The sequence below is a fragment of the Rhineura floridana genome, chromosome 3 (genome assembly GCF_030035675.1).
Source record: "Rhineura floridana isolate rRhiFlo1 chromosome 3, rRhiFlo1.hap2, whole genome shotgun sequence".
Lineage (NCBI taxonomy): Eukaryota > Metazoa > Chordata > Lepidosauria > Squamata > Rhineuridae > Rhineura > Rhineura floridana.
Genome location: NC_084482.1, coordinates 39,238,061 through 39,255,291, shown reverse-complemented (window position 1 = coordinate 39,255,291; position 17,231 = coordinate 39,238,061). Strand labels below are relative to the sequence as shown.

At 45.6% G+C, this 17,231-nt stretch overlaps 1 protein-coding gene across 5 annotated transcripts in view; it reads left to right on the top strand.

Annotated features, from left to right (window-relative positions):
• The window catches only part of KCNH3 (potassium voltage-gated channel subfamily H member 3), a 72,082-nt gene that overhangs the window by 42,439 nt on the left and 12,412 nt on the right, over window positions 1-17,231 (top strand). For all 5 annotated transcript variants that reach the window (XM_061615400.1, XM_061615403.1, XM_061615404.1 and 2 more), the window contains exons 2-7: window positions 2,298-2,531; window positions 7,919-8,053; window positions 12,086-12,216; window positions 13,671-13,923; window positions 15,330-15,487; window positions 16,881-17,088. In XM_061615400.1, the coding sequence (XP_061471384.1) occupies window positions 2,298-2,531; window positions 7,919-8,053; window positions 12,086-12,216; window positions 13,671-13,923; window positions 15,330-15,487; window positions 16,881-17,088 (1,119 nt within the window). The remainder of the gene's footprint in view (window positions 1-2,297; window positions 2,532-7,918; window positions 8,054-12,085; window positions 12,217-13,670; window positions 13,924-15,329; window positions 15,488-16,880; window positions 17,089-17,231) is intronic.

Sequence of the window (17,231 nt, the reverse complement as noted above, 5' to 3'; positions counted from 1 at the left end):
AATGTGGTAACATTGGGGAAACATCACAGAACAACTAAAAAGCAGGAGGAATTATGGACGGTCCAGTATCAATTCACCCCTAGTGCAATATTATTGCATCAATGACATGTTGCAGAATACAGCTGCAATAAACAAAACAAAACCAGTCTGGAGGAACTCTGGGCAACATTTCCCCTACCTCTTATCTCCACGCTAAGAAAAACTTCACCCGCTACATTTCTTCATAGGGGTCGGGCTATTTGGAAAAGGCACAGGGGCAATAAAATGTTGACAACCCTATCTGTTTTGGTGTATTAAAATGTACTCTGTGAACTTACTGGCACTTTACACCCCTCTATAAACTGCAGAGTGAGAGCTTAAGCCTTTCCCGGCCAGTTGTTTTCCCTTGGAAACCCAGCCCCCTTAAGCTGCTTTTCTCTTTGTACCGGAAAAGATGCAGTGAATCAGCCTTCCTCTGCTCCTGCTTGCCCACCTCTAGCGGTTCCTTTTCACTGATAAAAAGGGTTGGGAGAGGGTTCCGTGGAAATCTGTCTAATGCATAGTCTGGCCCTTTGGCACCCAGAAAGCTGGATGGTTATGAACGCTGAATCAAAATAACTGTGTGATTAATCACTCTCACCTAGTTACTTTCAGTAGCCATACACCTTGCTTTATTAATGGGTTTGTTTGCTCATTAACTTTGATAGTGAGCAAAAGTGATGAACTTTGTTGTTTTTACCCATGCAATCTGTCATTTTCTGTTGGGGGGAGCTAGAGAGTTTGCTGTACGTTTTAGGCATGACGGTTTGGTGTATAAAACTAGCTTGTCACATTTTCCTGGTGTTTGTAAACTGCACCACTGCCAGCCCCTTTTCCATTTCCCCCTCTTCCTGCTGTTGCCACTATACTTCACTCTTCTGGGAGGTCTCGCAGATCCTCATTCCTTCGTCCTTCTCGTCACCACTAGACTTACGTAGGCCACATTTCAAGCATTTCCCCAACCTTATCTAGATATAGTAGAGACAAGGGAAAAGGCTGCCCTGGCATCTGTTGCCCCCTCTCAGCTTGCTGATGCTCCTATTCAAATCTATGCAAATGAATTGAGGCTGGGGAGGGGGGGCTCTGGTTCTCTCCGCTGGTGAGAAGTTGGGGGTTTGAGTCCAGATGCCGCAGGCGATGACTAAACTCTGCACAGAACAAACAGGGTAAAAATAGTCAGAAACTGGAGATGTACCAGATGGTGCCAACTCCTGGGGAGTCGGTGGGGAAGAAACTAGAAATGATGCCTCCCCCCCCAGTACTGGGCACTTGGGGGATGGGACTTGAATGATAGAGCATTCTTACATCATTCTCAACTCAGTGCTATATCTATGGTTCCCCCACATATCCTGTTTCTTGTCATGCCAGATTATTTCTCCACTCTCTACTGATATACCAGGGCTTCTTCTTGTATGCTTGTGTTTCTAACCTTACACCCCTGCCAGGTGCAGGCAACATAGTATATTGGGAGTTTCCTCCTTTGCTGCTGCTCCCTACATCTCTCTCTGCCATCCATTTTTGGTACTTTCAGTGTTTTATGCTTCGAACATATGTGCTCCTTTTCTTGCACATGTTGCCGTAAGTTCCATATACTGTGATACCCAACAATGTATCCTGCAAGGTGTAAGAGTGTTATCCCCCCCTGTTATTTCTCCCTCTGTTTTCTGTTCACTTGTATGCTGCATGTGTACACCATGGAAATCCAGAGCCAACTGCATTTCCCTGTACTGTGTACATGCAGTCAAAAAGAGGCGTGTAGCAAGGTCATGTATTGTGAGAGTCGCAGATTGCTGAGAATACATGAGGTATGCAAATGAGCACTTCCTGAATAGACATGTATGAAACTTTCCTGTTGACAACTGCCTTTCAGCAGTGACCATTCCATTCAAATATCCAGCTGAGAGTCGTCGAGCTTTCACATCATCTGATAATATATGTGAATAATGCCAATGAGATATTGTTATGGTATAATTTTTAACCGCATTTTGGTATGGTTTAATGTATTTTGTATGTATCTAAGCTTTGTTTTCGTTTTTTATTGTCTGTGTATGTGAACCGCCTGACTGGCTAACAAGCAATACATTCTGTTTGATTTGGTTTGCATCATTCTGTGATGAAAAATCGAGTGACGTACTTGTATGTGTAAATGCCAGACCAAAGGCTAAGGAATAATGACTGAGTTATTCTTTTGGCTTAGGTGGTTCTTGAACTCAGGTCTTCCCTGGACCCAAAGCCACCCACTAGGTACCTCTCTCTCTCTCTCTCTCTCTCTCTTGCAGACAGTAATTTTGTATTGGGCAACGCCCAAGTGCGTGGTGCCTTCCCTGTGGTTTACTGTTCCGATGGCTTCTGTGAACTGACCGGCTTCTCCCGGGCTGAGGTCATGCAGCGTTGCTGTGCCTGCAGCTTCCTTTACGGACCTGACACCAGCGAACTCGTACGCACTCAGATCCGCAAGGCCCTCGATGAGCGCAAGGAATTTAAAGCAGAGCTTATTCTCTACAGGAAAAGTGGTGAGTTCTTTTCTCACAAAATGGGCTGTACTGGTAAAACCCCGTGGCTCTATCGAACAGGAGTGTGGGGGGGTCTCTTGTATGTTGGAGTGTAGGGCTGAAGTCTAGCTATACTTGCCACACTTCCTGTAAAGGGAGTGGGGACTGCTAGGCTGATCCTTTTATAAAACTGGAGATTCCCAAGATTAATTCCAGGACCTTATGCATGCAAAGCATGTGCTCTACCACTGACCCATGATCCCTTCCTAGTGTTAATTTTCCATCTCTCCTATATATCCTGGCATACATTTCTCATTTGAAAAGTGTGCATTGCTAGGGCAGAGGCAATTGCAGAGGAAGAGAATTTTGTTTTTGCATTTGTACGTGTATGTGCAAACTCATGTATGCACACGCACGCGCACACCCACCCTCCCTCCCTTGTAATCACCATTTTATAAACCCTGCATGCTGAGAATTCCCCACTTCATACATCATATTTTTCAATGTATATCAAAGATGGTTGAAGTCGGGGTGGGGAATTGGTGACCCTTCAGATGTTGCTGTACTACAGCTCCCATTATCCCTGTCCATTGACAATGCCAGATACCCCTGAATGGCATTGGAGTCCATCAGCATCTGCAGGCCACAGGTTCCCTGCTCCTATTTAAGTGTAAACCCTCAAAATGAGAAGTCTGATCATCAGGACTTCAAAGCTCCACACAGAGGGCTTGCAAAGAGCTCTGTGTGGTTCTTTGAAGACTGACTGATCAGCTGATTGTTGGCGCTTCAAAGCATTGAGCAGAGAAGGCTCTTTGTAAGGAGCAAAGGGCTTGCAAAGAGATGGGGGAGCTCATGGGAAGCTTCATAGTGCAGCTGATCCCAGGGAGCGTTAGTTAACATATTTATACACCGCCCTCTCACAAAACTTTAGGGTGGTGATAGGTGCTGATTTTAAGCTCTTACTGAGATTGGCTGCGCTATGGGAGTTCCCCATGGGGAACTCTGTAGTGCAGCCTATCCCAGCTGGCATGCTGTTGCTGACAATCAGCTGATTGGCGGTGACAGCAAACCTCTCTTGCCAGTGCACAATACTCTCAATTGTGCATTGGCACCCATATCTTCACCTGCTCCTCACCTGATGTTACATATGACATCAAGTTTGGGGCAGGTAGGTGTGGTTTGGGGGAAATGGCCTCGCGGGCCAAATTGGGACATTTGCCAGGCCTAATTAGGCTCAGGAGTTGGAGGTTCCTTACCCTGATGTAAAGCATGAATGCAGTACTAACATTGTTGCAAATGTGTGCGTTATGCAGGTCATCAGAAGCCGTTGAAGCCCAATTAAATGCAAGCCAGGGCCAGGCATCCCAGTAATGGCAGGAAGGAGTAGGTGAGGAACCTGTTGGGCCCAGAGCTGAATGGAAAGCACAGCTGGGCTGAGCAGTAGCTTCTCAAAACCTAAGGCCTCTTGAGAGAAGAGAAAATGGAAGAGTTTTAGTACCAATGGAAATACAGAAATCTGCCATAGGCCAGGCCAGGCCCATTTGCCCATCTATCATCTATTTACTACATTTATACCCCGCCTTCCTTTCATCTTAGAAACCAAAGGTGGCCTACACGTGGTTCCCATGGGGTCTCCCATCCAGGCACTGACCAGACACAGACATGCTTAGCTTCAGCAAGGTGGTGGCCTCTTTTGCCTTCGGACCAAAGTATAGTCCCAGTATCTAACCCAGTATGGTCTACTGTGCTCCACTGTCTAGACCAGTACTGTCCTGGCAAAAGCTCTCTCCAGGGTTTCAAGTGGAGGTATTTCTCATCCCAACCTGCCACTGGTCATTTCAACTCGAGATGCCTGGGATTTAACTTGGGCCCTGCTTCATGCAAAGCACGTGCTGTGCCATTTAGCTATGGCTCTTCCCCAGCAGAAGGTTGCTTTTATTGCTCATACATGTCTGCAAATGAGGCAGAATGTCTGGGTGTCCCATGTGTGTGCCACAATTTACAGGGCCTGGCAGTGCAGGGCCTGGTGGAGAAATGGGTGAGGGGGCATCTGTCAAACCCAGGAGATGGATAGGTCCCTATTGGGGCAGGGTTCAATATTTGCTTTTCAGAGAACAGCATCATTTAGGGCTGCTAAGGAGGAGGTGCAGAGGATGCTGCTGTACCAGGCACAGAGCCAATAGGGGGCTCAGACTCTGAGTGTTCACTAAAAAAAAAGTAAGTCTCTAGTCCCCATAGAACAAACATTATGAAGCAAACTGCATTCGAAGTAATTGCCTGATGAGATATGAGCCTGCTCCTGCCTTTCAGTGTTTTTAGCGAATGAGTGAAATAACTCTGAATGCTGCAGAGAACTATAAAGACACACATGCATCAGGGAAGACCCCAAAATGGCTTCAAGATGACCCTGTTATAAACAATGTAGAAGGGACTGCCTGGTTCATTTTGAAGCTGTGTTTTGGTCTTCCTTAGTGCATGTGTGATGACTTGTTTTTTCCTCTAGATTCAGACAATTATGAGAGATTTTCTGGCTCATTTTGAACCTGTTTCTCCCCCCCCCATCTTCACTGGTAGAGAAGTGATTGATGTCCAGAAAAAATAAATCCAGGATTTTAGTGTAGCAGTAGCGTGCCCACCGAAAAGAAAAAGGTAGCAGCAAAGGTAGAAGTTCATTTTCTTTCTAACTCATGTTTAATTTAATGTAAATATTTTTTTCCTGAGCATGTAAACGTTAAACAAAATTACTCTGCTATTGCAAGTGCAAATAAAACCAGTCATTAATATAGCCACATTGTGGGGCAGGGGGCAGTACTGTACTTAAGAAAGCATGGATTACATTGACCCTGCAAAGTAGCCCAGTGTTGCTATACTATTATTGATGGGGAGTGGAGCAGCCCTGAAACCAGCCTTGGTAGGTGGGGCAGCCACATTTCTAAGTGGTGCATTGGGAGGGGAAAGAGGGGCATATCTCCAACCAGTCCCCCCTACCTCTCACTGGTGGAGAGAATGTGAAGGCCAGGCCAGCGGAAAGGAAAGGCAGTGACCTCCCCCATCCCTCCTTCATCCAGAGAATGTGTTAACTTCCGTGAAGTTTAATCACCCTTTTGTAGAGAGATTCCCAGGAATTACCAACCTCAAAAGCTTGATTTTGCCTATAACAACAGTCCCCTTTCACCTGTGCTCTGTCCCTGTGTAGTTCTGATTCTTCATGAACTGAACTCTTTTGGTAAAGACAGTGAGCTCCTGAGCTTGGCTTTGATGCTGCATTAGGTGTCTCAGTTTTAGATTCCACCTGAAAACCAAACTTGTCCATACTATAGGTTTAGGGAAAGGCAGAGAGAATAAATTCTATAGGGTGTGTTTATTAACTCCTCCTTCAGAGTCCTGAGAGCCAGTGTGGTGTAGTGGTTAAGGTGTTGGACTACAATCTGGGAGACCAGGGTTCGAATCCCCACATAGCCATGAAGCTCACTGGGTGACCTTGGGCCAGTCACTGCCTCTCAGCCTCAGAGGGAGGCAATGGTAAACTCCCTCTGAATACCACTTACCATGAAAACCCTATTCATAGGGTCGCCATAAGTTCAGAATCAAAGGCAGTCCATTTCCATTTTTTCAGAGTCCCTCCTTCTAGTCTTGTTCCTGGCCTTTAGATTTTCCTTCCTATTGGACAACTAGCTGCTATACAAAGCATGAACTAAGCAATTAGAAACTAATTGCGGAAAGCAATTGGAACTTTTTTTACTGGTTGCTGGGTTTCTGTCCAGAAGGCCTGAAAAGGCCTCATGCTGAGCTGCACATATTGGGAAAATCAGAAATTGAGCCTGAGTTACAGCTTAGGTGGCCAGCCAGCCAGCTAGCTGTAGTGTATTATTCACTGAATTTTTCAGAGGGTCTTATTCTTCAATTGCTCCTGTTCTTAAAACAAACTATCATTCATTAAATAGCGGTTGTCATTGTCTGTCATCTCACAAATTAAAAAAAGGCAATTTTGCAAAAACAAACAAACCCAGGAGTGTGTGAAACACAGCTCAGGGGTGTGTGTGCCTCCATTCACACACACACACACACCAGCTAGAGGCCTGGGGAGGGGGCATGTGAGACAGAGCAGCATATGACAATCCTGCAGTGAACTCCAGTGTCATTATTCAGCTCCTTAGATTTTTTTAAAGGGAAATGGAGTTGGAGATACTGTTAATTGTAGTAGTGACATGGGAGGGGTTGATTAATTGCTTCCTGACCCATGGGAGGAAAATAGGGGGATTCTTTGGTGTGGGTTGTTGCCACTAGTAAAAACACTAAAATTGCTATATTTATGTCAAAGGCTCAAATCATTTTTGCTAACAAGGAAAAAAAACGGGGGGGGACTGTTTGACCAGTGCTGGTAACATTGCTATAGTTACTGTGAGTATAAGTAACAAATAACCTCAGAAAATACACTGCTAGCTTTGTAACAATTTAATATTGAATTTATCTAAGTACAGGCATCTGAACCTTGGTTGCTATAAACCTTAAATCTCTTTTGACGCCCACCGCCATCTAAAATACCACACCTGCTCTTGCACTAAATGTTGTATTGCTACCCTAAGATCACTTTATGAAAGACTTGCAATAACATCAGTGGTTTACCACTCATAACACTTTTCTTTGCATGGATTAGGGTTGGCGGTGGAAGAAAGTGCCTCAACACCTTGTGCCTTAATATCTGTGTGCCAGTCAGAAATTCAACAGGTTAAGTCTTTTCTAGTACAGATACATAATTATGGGAAAAGCTTAACCTGTTGACATTCTGTCTGTCAGACATCTAATTACCTATGAATGCTCCTTGTTCCTGATTTATTTTTGGGCCCTCCACCCCACATGCAAAAAGAGGATACAAATTTGTATATAACACAAAGCATATCCTGACCTTCCTCCCAGTAGGATCCCAGGGCAGCAAAGAAAAGCAACAAAAACACTCTAAAACATCATAAAAAAAGACTTTAACATATATTACAACAAAACATCCTAAATTTTTTTAAAAAAAAAAAGCTTTAAAAACATCTTTTTTGAAAAAGCGTTAAAAACATATTAAAAAGCAGTTCCAGACGCAGACTGGGATAAGGTCTCTACTTAAAAGACTTGTCGAAAGAGAAAGGTCTTCAGTAGGCACCAAAAAGATAATAGGTGCAACTTTGCATTCTCTTTTGCAAGTGGGATGAAAGGCCCAATCCATGTACACCTTACTTGGCCCAGAAAATCTTGTTGGCAGGTGGCTGGGTCACTTTTCTTTCCTTCCATTCCCTAGCGTTCCAAAAGAAGAATGGAGTTTGGTGTAGCAGTAAAACACAACAATGAGAGTTTCGGGGAGAGGATTGTTTCCCCTACCCTTCCAAGGTTATCATCTCACATCAAGGCCCCTTGTCTCCTAGGTGTCCCCTTCTGGTGTCTCCTGGACGTGGTGCCTATCAAGAATGAAAAGGGAGAAGTGGCTCTTTTTCTGGTCTCCCACAAAGACATCACAGAGACCAAGAGCAGAGCATCTGCAGAAAACTGGAAAGAAGGAGGTGAGAATAGACTCGGGCTAGGGAAAGGAGAATTTGTCCCATGGGCTATGCCTTCTGGATGTTGCTGGACTACAATTCCCATCACCCTGGACCATTGGCCATGCTGGCAGACGACGACGGGAATTAGAGTTCAACAACATCATTGGCTACCCCTGGTACACACCATCCATTTAAAGCACACAATTTCCCCCAAATAATCCTAGGAACTGTAGTTTGTTAAGGGTGCTGGGAATTGTAGCTCTATGTGGGGTAAACTACAGTCCCCAGAATTCTTTGAGAAAAATAATATGTTTTAAATGTATGGTGTGTATACAGCCAGAGTGGCCTAATGACACTAAAGATATTGTGAAATGGAGAAGGGTCATCCTTAAGTTGCTGGTAGAAATGAGAAGGCCCAGGGGAAAAAAATAACAATCCACCCCCCCCACTTCCATTTTTTTCTGGACCTTCACATCTCTAGCTGAGCCTCATGTGAGATAATTATAGCCTATTTTCCCCCTGCTGGCTACCAAAAGTATGCTACCATTTCAAGTCCACAGCTCTCAAAGTGGGGGGCAAGCAATCTTTGAACAGATGCTAAGGGAGGTATGAATGAGGACAATAATAATAATAATAAATAATAAATTTAATTTTTGTGTCGCCTATCTGGCCGAAACTACTCTAGGCGACGTACAACATTAAATTCAACAATACATAATAATACAATACATAATAAAATACAATGCAGTCAACAATAACCATTTTAAAAAGCGGCAGTACAGGGCCATCAATAGACAATTTTAAAACAATATAAAGAAATTAGCCCACCCCGGGGACCCCAAAGGCCTGTCCAAAGAGCCATGTTTTTAAGGCTCGGCGAAATGTATCTAGGGAAGGGGCATGGCGAAGATCGAACGGGAGGGAGTTCCAGAGAGTGGGGGCCGCCACTGAGAATGCCCTCTCTCTAGTCCCCACCAACCTAACTGTTTTCGTTGGTGGGACGGAGAGAAGGCCTTGTGTGGCTGATCTGGTCGGGCGGCTTAGTTGGTGGTACTGGAGGTGCTCCTTCAGGTAAACTGGGCCAAGACCGTATAGGGATTTAAAGGTTAAGACCAACACCTTGAATTGGGCCCGGAAAACAACTGGAAGCCAATGTAGATGAAATAACACCAGCGTGATGTGATCACGGCGGTGGCTGTTTGTAAGCAGGCGTGCCGCCGCATTCTGCACCAGTTGTAGTTTCCGGACCGTTTTCAAGGGTAACCCCACGTAGAGCGCATTGCAGTAGTCTAATCGAGAGGTGACCAGGGCATGTACCACCAGTGGGAGCTGATGAATAGGAAGGTAGGGTTGCAACCTCCGTATGAGGTGTAGTTGATACCAAGCTGCCCGGCTCACTGCCGAAATCTGAGCCTCCATGGACAGCTTGGAATCAAGAACAACCCCGAGGCTGCGGACCTGATCCTTCAGGGGCAATTTTACCCTATTAAGATTCAGGTCAGCAACACCCAACCTTCCCCTGTCACCCACAAGTAGCACCTCGGTCTTATCAGGATTGAGCTTCAGCCTGTTTCTTCCCATCCACCCACTCACGGATTCCAGGCACTTGGACAAGGTCTCTACAGCCAACTCCGGTGAAGATTTAAAGGAGAGATAGAGCTGCGTGTCATCAGCATATTGATGACACCGCAGCCCAAAACCCCTGATGATAGCTCCCAGCGGTTTTACATAGATGTTAAATAGCATGGGAGAGAGGATAGAACCCTGTGGTACTCCACAAGTGAGGGGCCAAGGGTCTGAAACCTCATCTCCCAATGCTACCTGTTGATGCCTGTCAGAGAGAAAGGAACGGAACTACTGTAAAACAGTGCCTCCTATTCCTAATCCCCCCAGGCGATCTAACAGGATACCGTGGTCGACGGTATCAAAAGCCGCTGAGAGATCCAGGAGGACAAGAAAGGTGAATTCTCCCCTGTCTAATGCCCTCCTCATATCATCTACCAGAGCGACCAAGGCTGTTTCAGTACCATGTCCAGTCCTGAAACCCGATTGGTATGGATCTAAATAATCCGTTTCATCCAAGTGTGCTGACAACTGGTTAGCCACCACTCGCTCAATGATCTTGCCCAAAAATGGCAAATTCGAAATGGGGCGAAAGTTGTTCAAAACTTGGGGATCCAAGGAGGACTTTTTTAGAATGGGTTTTATAATTGCCTCCTTGAGGGCCGGTGGCATTACACCCTCCTTCAAGGTAAGGAGGAGGCAAGAGAGAGAGAGAGAGAGAGAAATAAAACAAAACAATGCTTCAAATGCCTAGTAAGCAGTAGTATAGTGGCAAATTAAGACGTGCAGGATCCCCTCATGTCAGGCACAGCCTTGCCCTGCCCTTTTTTTTGTTGCTGGGTTGAGAATGATATCCTTGTTAATGCCTTCTCCCACAACAACAGATATCCCTAGGAGCCAATAAGCACGAAAGGGAAGAGTGTTAGCTGCTGAGAAGAGTCTTCTCAGTGGCCGACTCACCTCCTTTCACTGACTGGCTCCAATCAGAAGGAAAGGACAAGGAAGCATGTTAGAAGACTCTTCTCAGCGGCTAACACACTCCCCTTTCATGCTGATTGTCTCATAGGATGCTGAAGACATTGGGACCCTGCTCCCAAAAAAGTAAAGAGTCTAAGACCCCCTGAGACCCTGGATGACTACACCCCTGCTAATAATGCTAGTAACTTTACCACAGTAGCACATATAGCTGGCAACTTGTTGCTTCCCACCCCCAACAGGGCTCCTGTGCCTTTAATAGCAGCATGATAGGCAGAGATTCAGCAGGTGAAATTTATTCCATCACTACATCTCCAAGCTGGGGAAAAACACTATTGTCCATTCCTTCCTAGTGCCTTTTGAAAGGGAACCTGGTCGGACAGGAACTGGGGACTATGAAGTTCAATATGGCCACTTGGCAAAAGACCCGCGATTTAGAGAAGCGAGTCATGAGCATGACTGTAAAATCCCATCACTTGCATGTAGAAGAACATGTACATTTCCGTCTGATGTATAGGAATCATGCAATTAATGCTATATCTAGTTTGACCCAGGTGTGAAACTTAGGAAGTTGTCTTATACTGGGTCCGATAATTGGTCAGTCTAGTTTGGTACTGTCTACACTGACTGGCAGTGTTTGTCCCACCCCTACCTGGAGATGCTGGGGATTGAATCTGGGAATTCTTGCTTGCACATCATGTCTCCCACTGAGCTATGACCACTTCATTCTGCACCGAGGTCCCATTAACTTCAATGAAACTGATTTGCTTTACTCTCTGAATTGTACTGGATTTTTGTGGGGGGAGGGGTTCCGAAGGAGGTGTTTCCTTCCACATTTGGAGATATATGTCTAATAAAAATCTGTGTTTATACTCTTCAGAGCAGTGATGCCACACAGAGGGTGGCATTACAGCCAATTAGTTCTGCTCAGCTAGCAGACCTACCCTGCTAGATGAAATTGCTGACAACCCTTGGTGTGTTCAAGATGAGTGTTGTTGCCTGTACACTGTCACAGCTAATGGGTAAAGAGGAACATATGCCTGCCAAGCCAGCACAGAAGGAGAGTATAGAAAGAAGACACACAGTGAGCCATGCAGGCACACAGACTTTCGTCTGCATTCAAAATCTGGCAGATCTGAGCAAAAGTCTCATTGGATTCCATAGGACTTACTCTTGACTCTATAGATAGGTATACAATTGCACTGTTAAGTTGATTGGCATTAAGGATTCAGCATATCAGAATACTACAAAACTTGGAAATATGTTTTTAATGAGCAGATAAATTTGAGTATCAAATGTTTCTTTTGGGGTGGGAACTCTGCTTGTCATCTAAACTTAAACATCGACATATGCCCAAGTTTCACCAGAAGTGGAAATCCACTCTAGGCAAAAATGGGAGGAAAGTCACCCAGAAATGCAGATGTTAAGATCTTTTCTGCTGTGCACATCTGAGCATTGCACCTTCTTGTTGTCCTCCTAACCCACTAAATGCCACCAAACTTCTGTCCTCTTCAGGTGGACGACGGCATTACAGCCGAGCTGGGGCCAAAGGTTTTAATGCCAACCGTCGCCGAAGCCGGGCTGTGCTCTATCACTTGTCAGGGCACCTCCAGAAGCAGGGCAAAGGGAAGCGCAAGCTCCACAAGGTATGTGGTGTGGGCAACGTCTAGAGATGGGTTGATAGGGGATGAAGCTTCTGGAGGCTTAGTGGGTGCTAGGATCTTGGGGAGGGTCTGCATTCTGTGGAGGGTGGTATTTATTTGCAGGATTTTTCAGCAGCTTTTCAGCCACTGTTATACAAAAACAAGCAAAGAACAATTAAACCAGTCTGACCAAGCAATAAAAATCAGTATCATAACCATAGCTGCATAACAACAACAAACTAAAGAGGTCATAGGTAATCAGAAGTGTGATAGAACAAGAAAGCCTTCACTTAATAAGAAAGATTTTTTTTAAAGTCACTGTAGCCCTCAAGCTAAGACATACTAATCAACTATGATACTATATGTTGGTTAGGTAGTTGTATGTTAATTTCAGTAAACAAAATAAAACAAACACACACACACCACACAAAAAATGCCTTCCCTTTTCTGCAGAAAGACATGAGTGTGGGAGACAAACTGAACAACCTAATGCAAGGCATTTTAGGGCCACCACTTTAAGGGTCCTGCTTCTTGTGGATGCCAATCTGACATCTCAGTAGGATGGCTGTTAAAGCAAGGTCTCATCATCAATTGATCTCATCTGGGAGGAGGTGATCCCTGAGATATTCAGGAGCCAGACCATTTAGAGCAGGGATAGGAAACCTATGGCCCTCCAGGTGTTGCTGGACTCCCACCACCCATCATTCCAGACGATCTGCCATACTGCTGGGGCTGATGGGAGTTGGAGTTCAACAATGTCTGGAGGGTCACACAGGTTCCCCATCCCTGATTTAGAACTCTAAAGGTCAAAGCCAACACCTTGACTTGGGTTCAGAAACATATTAGTAACCAATACAGATCTGTGTCAACTCCACATGTGTTCATTCGTAAGTCCTTACTGATCCATTTCTGCATTAATCTGCATTTTTTACAAATCAGTATGAAAATTGGTATTCAGATACATATTATCATAAAAGACATGTTTAAATACATATTTTCTGAAAATGCATGCTTTTCTAAAAACATGCAATCCCAGGCTATGGTCTGAAGGCACATGAGGCCAGCTCCCTGCTGAAGCTAAGCAGGGTCAGGTCTGGTCAGTGCCTGGATGGGAGACCACCTGGGAAACATATGTAAAAGCCGCCTTGGGTTTCTATCATAAAAAGAAAGGCGGGGTATAAATGTAATAAATAAATAATAAATATATTTTACCCTCAAAGGAGCATTTTTAGATTGGTCATTTAACACACAGCTTGGCTCATGTGCTTGAGCTATCTGCAACAAGAGGGCCCCCTTGCAGGGAGGCAGCATTTTGCTCTCCACTTGTGGCATGCTATAGTCCAGGCTGTGTAGGTTGATGCATGGCTGGCTGATATGGGGATAGCCCTCCTTTGCTCCCAATAGCCTCCCAGCCCTATGATTTGAAGTGGTGACCCCTGTTGTCATTCTTCCCCCAGGGTGTCTTTGGGGAGAAGCCTGCCCTACCTGAATACAAGGTGGCTGCAGCACGGAAGTCACCATTCATCCTGTTGCATTATGGGACCTTCAAAGCTGGATGGGATGGGCTGATTCTCTTGGCCACACTGTACGTCGCTGTTATGGTACCCTACAGCGTTTGCTTCAGCGGTACCAAAGACGAAGGGCTTCTGGAGGCTCCTCGTGCACCCCCCAGCGTCTGTGATCTTTCTGTTGAGATCCTTTTTATCCTAGGTAAGAAGACAATAGTCTAACAAAGATTGGGAGGGACCATTCCTCACTGACAGAGCACACGCTTTGCAAGGAGGAGAAGGCCCCAGCTTCAGTCCCCAGCACAAGCAGGGGTGGAGAACCTGTGGCCCCCTAGATGTCGCTTCATCTCCACCAGCCCCAGTCAGCATGGCCAGCAGTCAGGGATGATGGGAGTTGTAGTACAACAGCATCTGGAAGGCTATAATTTCCCTATCCCTAAGCTAAAAGCTTCAGTGGCTGATGGGAAAAACTCCTCTCTGCCCAAGGCCATGAAGAGCTGCTGCCAGTCAGAGTAGACAATACTGGGCTAGCTGGACAAATGGTCTGACCTGATGTAAGGCAGCTTCCTGTCTTTCCTCACTGCTTCTGGAGTGCATGCTTAGGTTGGGGGGAAACGGCCCTTTCCTTCTTCATGAGTACGGTAAGTGGCCGTTGGGGCTTCAACCTGTTTTAATCCACAAGAAAAGGCGTGTTTGGAATATGACCTGTTCCTGTATCAGGTTTGTGTAATCTATTTAACGTTAATACAGAGATGTTGTCCCCTTTGTCCATTAAACTCTTGCTTTGCAATAGTCTGATGACGGGATACTTGGAAACAAATCTGAATCTGTTTACTTGGATCGTCACCTTTGCTGATGTCAGTATCCTATGCCAGGCTACCGAGAAGCAGTGTGATTTTGTTCACATATAAAATAAAATAAAAGTCTTTCAATAAAATGTTAGCGACGACAACGAAGCAATGCCATATGCAACTGCATGCTTGCATGGGGCTGACCAAGGCTGCCTCCTCCATCACTGCCTCCTGGTGCTTACAGGTAAAGGTGGGAATCCCTCTCCCTCCTCTATTGCCATGTAGTAGCAGCAGGGAGAGGTTCCACCTGGCAAACTGCCTCCCCAACCAGCAGTGGCTTTTATATCTCAAGATACCCCAAGTTAGTATTTTCTAACAGAGGCCGTTCCCACATTCAGTTGTGAGTCATCAAGCACTAAGCCAATTGAAATCTGTACCTGTGATTCTGTGTGCAGTCAAGAATTGCTCCCATTTATCAGGTAAAGCAGTTAAGGCGGAGCTACCTTCCTCTCACTCTCAGTCTGCAGCCTCTGCTCCTATCCGATCCTCAGTGCTTGGTCTTAAAGAAGACAGAACCGCCGGCTTTTTTCCCCTTTTGGTTTTAGGAACTCCAGACCCACTTCTCCACTGACCATAGCCTAACTCAATGATGGGGAAACTGTGGCTAGCCCTCCAGATATTGGATTCCATTTCCATCAGCCCCAACCAACACGGTCAGGGATTCTGGGAATTGTAGTCCTGGTTTAACAGCTGCAAGGACATGTCTATTTTAAAAGCTGCAAGCTTTCTCATTAATCATTCTTTCTTCTCTTTCCAGACATTGTGCTAAATTTCCGCACCACGTTTGTGAGCAAGTCAGGGCAGGTGGTGTTTGATCCGCATGCCATATTCCTGCACTACTTGACCCGCTGGTTTGTGCTGGACCTCTTAGCAGCACTGCCCTTTGACCTCCTCTATGCCTTCAAGGTCAACGTGGTAAGTTGGGTGCTAGTGCTTCATCAAAGGAGGCAAAGGAGGCTGAAGTGTGCAAGTGTGCATAGATCTTCTGCTGGCAGCCCGGCACCATTCAAAACAACAGGGAGCTGAATAGCCTTTGCTGGGCCAAGCTGGCATTAAAACATAGTAGGTTTGGTTTTTCTCCCACATCATTCACTGAGCTTGGTCTCTCCCTCTTTCTCAGTATTTATTTTATGTGTAAAAATATGCTGCTATATGATTCTGCCTCAAAGTCATGTCTTCTGATCTGGAATCCCTTCCCTCTCTCACTATGGACTCTGAGAACTGTGGTGAATCAGGGATGGGAGAAATGTACTCTGTATAAACCCAGAGGTGCTCTTAACTCCAGGTGTAAAGAAAAACAGGCCACACCAATGCATCATGTGAGTGTTTCCATAGCTTGGCAACATTGTCTGAAATGAAACAGATGCCAGGGCTGAGGCTCATTAAGCACTGAGATTAGTGATGAAGACCAGGGCACCTAAAGCAGTTTGGAAAACTTTGAATGCCTCTCCAAGCTTGGGCACAGCCTGTTGGATTGGTAGATTCAGCTGTATTGGAATGACTGAATAATGCTTCAGTCCCAGGATTCAGTCCTAGAAAACATCCTGAAGATTCTCAGGTGAAAGGCAAACAGACATGATATTAAAAATGTGAATACATTGAACATGACTGCTTTTTCTCTTCACTGTAGCAACTGTGTCACTTGAGGGTGGGTGCGGGAGAAGCACAACTGGAATCGCCATATGTGGGGAGGGGGCTTCCTCTCCCCATGCAGAGGTTTTGTTGAAAATCCCACCCCCACCCCCTCCCCATTTTCAAAGCTGCTATTAGCTCTCGAACAGAAGCTTCCATTAGCACCAACTCTTTGCCCTTACCTCAAGTTAAGACATGGTGCCTCCACTTTCCTACCACTAGGGGGCTGTTCTGGTACCACTCCTCCATCTCTTGCAGACCATCTTTCTATAACCAGAAATGTTATGATGAAAGGACCAAAGGGTGCCTTTGGGTATGGGTTGGCTGGTGTCTGTTAGAAGTCAGTGTGACACTGCAATTAGTTATAAGCTTGATGCACGTGAAATTTATTTAAGGTTATTTAATTAATTTCATTCATTATTGGACCTGCCCTATATTTTCTTTTTCTTTCTCTCTCTCCTCCCCCCGCCACATTGTAATATTTTAAATGGGGGGGGAGGGTTTGATATATTAAATTTACTTTTAGTTCACAGGGAGGTATATCCTGCAGGGACCACTGCCCCTCCCCGTCGTTGTGCCACCGCACTACGGCACCTCATCCCTGGCTCCATTCTCATCTCTCCCATTAATGTTGCAGTGCAGGATGATCCAACTTTTTTCTTTCTCCTCCACTCAGTACTTTGGGGCGCACCTGCTCAAGACAGTGAGGCTCCTGCGCTTACTGCGGCTGCTTCCCAACCTGGACCGGTACTCGCAATACAGCGCGGTGGTGCTCACCCTGCTCATGACTGTCTTTGCTCTCTTGGCGCACTGGGTCGCTTGCGTCTGGTACTTTATTGGGCAGCGTGAGGTCGAGAGCAGCCCCTCTCAACTGCCGGGGATCGGTGCGTTTGGTATCTTGCTGTTTCCAACTTGTGCAAGGGATGTGGGTTGTGCGACTCAGCGGGGCGTGAATGCACGAGGGTGCGTGCACGCAAGCATGCAAGCGGAAGCATTGATGCAGATGCCGCGGTCGCTAGAATAAATA